General features: G+C 36.3%; 1 protein-coding gene across 1 annotated transcript; it reads right to left on the bottom strand.

Annotated features, from left to right (window-relative positions):
• Window positions 1–317: 317 nt before the first annotated feature.
• LOC144428245 (uncharacterized) lies at window positions 318–1,178 on the bottom strand. Its single transcript, XM_078117203.1, has one exon. It carries the CDS (start codon window positions 1,176–1,178, stop codon window positions 318–320), a length of 861 nt encoding a protein of 286 aa, XP_077973329.1.
• Between the last annotated feature and the right edge of the window lie 216 nt (window positions 1,179–1,394).

Raw genomic sequence — 1,394 nt, 5'->3', positions numbered from 1 at the left:
CACTATGATGGATGATGTCTAAGTCATAATGTGACTGTGGCATTGGTAGCAAACTCATGTTAATTGAATTAGAGGCTCCACAGAAGTGCATGTACCAATATGGAGGTAACGAATTATTTGATCGCCTATATACATCAAGTTATATAAAAAGACTCAAACCTATGGGCAGCAGATATATTCATTTGGCTAACATAGAAAGTTCTCGAACTCGTAATAAAACTGAAATAAGTCAAATCGGAATAAAATTATGGCCTAACCCTAACCTGATACATATATAATTTCCATCTAAAGAAAAATTGTATTTCATAATCATTGCACTAAGTTGACTTCGAAAATCGAAGCATGAAATAGGATAACTTCAGATGAACGATGACGTTACTATCAGCTTTCATTTTCAAACCCCACGTTTCTTTCATTTCGTTTATGCTTTCATCTAACGGATCGAATTCATGATGCATTTCCATCCATTTTGAAAACTCATTGTACTCAGGAATACCCAAAATGTATTTTTTCAACTGATCCAGTGACAATGTGACGGTGCCAACCAAGTCGTCATTTCTGCACTTTTTTACACCTGATATTTTTGGAAAAACGTTTGGTAACCGCGAACAAATCTCATGAATCGCCGGAGAATGGGTTTTAAACCAGTCTTCTGCTTGCTTATGGTATTTTGCAAAAGCTGGCATTCCAGAATCACATCTATGGATTTCGCTTTGCACCAAATTGATGTCAGCAAAGTCAAAGCCGGTAATAATTGCACACCCCGTAGGTTTCATAACTCTTTTACATTCTTCTACAAAAGTTGAAATATCCATGTAATGAATAGAAAACATGCTCCATATTAGATCTACCGTGTTGTCAATAGCCGGCATTTTGGTCTCATCTCCAACGATGTATTGAATTTTGTCACAAACATTTTTCTTGTTTGACAAATTTATTTGTTCTTTGCTTTTATCAAATCCAATAATCTCTTTGAAATGTTCAGCAAACATTGGGGTATTACCACCGCTACCACACCCCGCGTCCAGCATCAGGTCATAACGTCGATCGCGTGTCTGGTTCGGGTCGAGTTGAACTAAACAATCAATTGCATACTTTCTTATAATATCAGAATATTCGATCATGCCCTCCTCAAATTTCTTAACGTTATCCTGTTTTTCATATAATCGGGCATCCATTTGAGACTGCCGAGTAAGATATTTTTGACAATTTAGCTATGCTATGCAATAAAACATATATATATAATTAAGATAAATATTTTTTGGAACACATTGTAATGACAAAGAAAGTGCAGTAATAGTAATCCCTCCCAAGGCCCAGATGTTCACTAAGCGTGCCAAATGAACAAGAATGACAACGTTGTTCGGACAGCGAAAGCGATAAAAATAGGCCTG

This window comes from Styela clava, chromosome 10 (assembly GCF_964204865.1).
Source record: "Styela clava chromosome 10, kaStyClav1.hap1.2, whole genome shotgun sequence".
In the NCBI taxonomy this organism is placed as follows: domain Eukaryota; kingdom Metazoa; phylum Chordata; class Ascidiacea; order Stolidobranchia; family Styelidae; genus Styela; species Styela clava.
The sequence above is the reverse complement of the archived record's forward strand: the minus strand, read 5'-3'. Positions and strand labels throughout refer to the sequence as shown.

Excerpts from the sequence above, each read along its gene's own strand:
- LOC144428245 (XM_078117203.1), bottom strand. The coding sequence starts at position 1,178 with ATGGATGCCCGATTATATGAAAAACAGGATAACGTTAAGAAATTTGAG.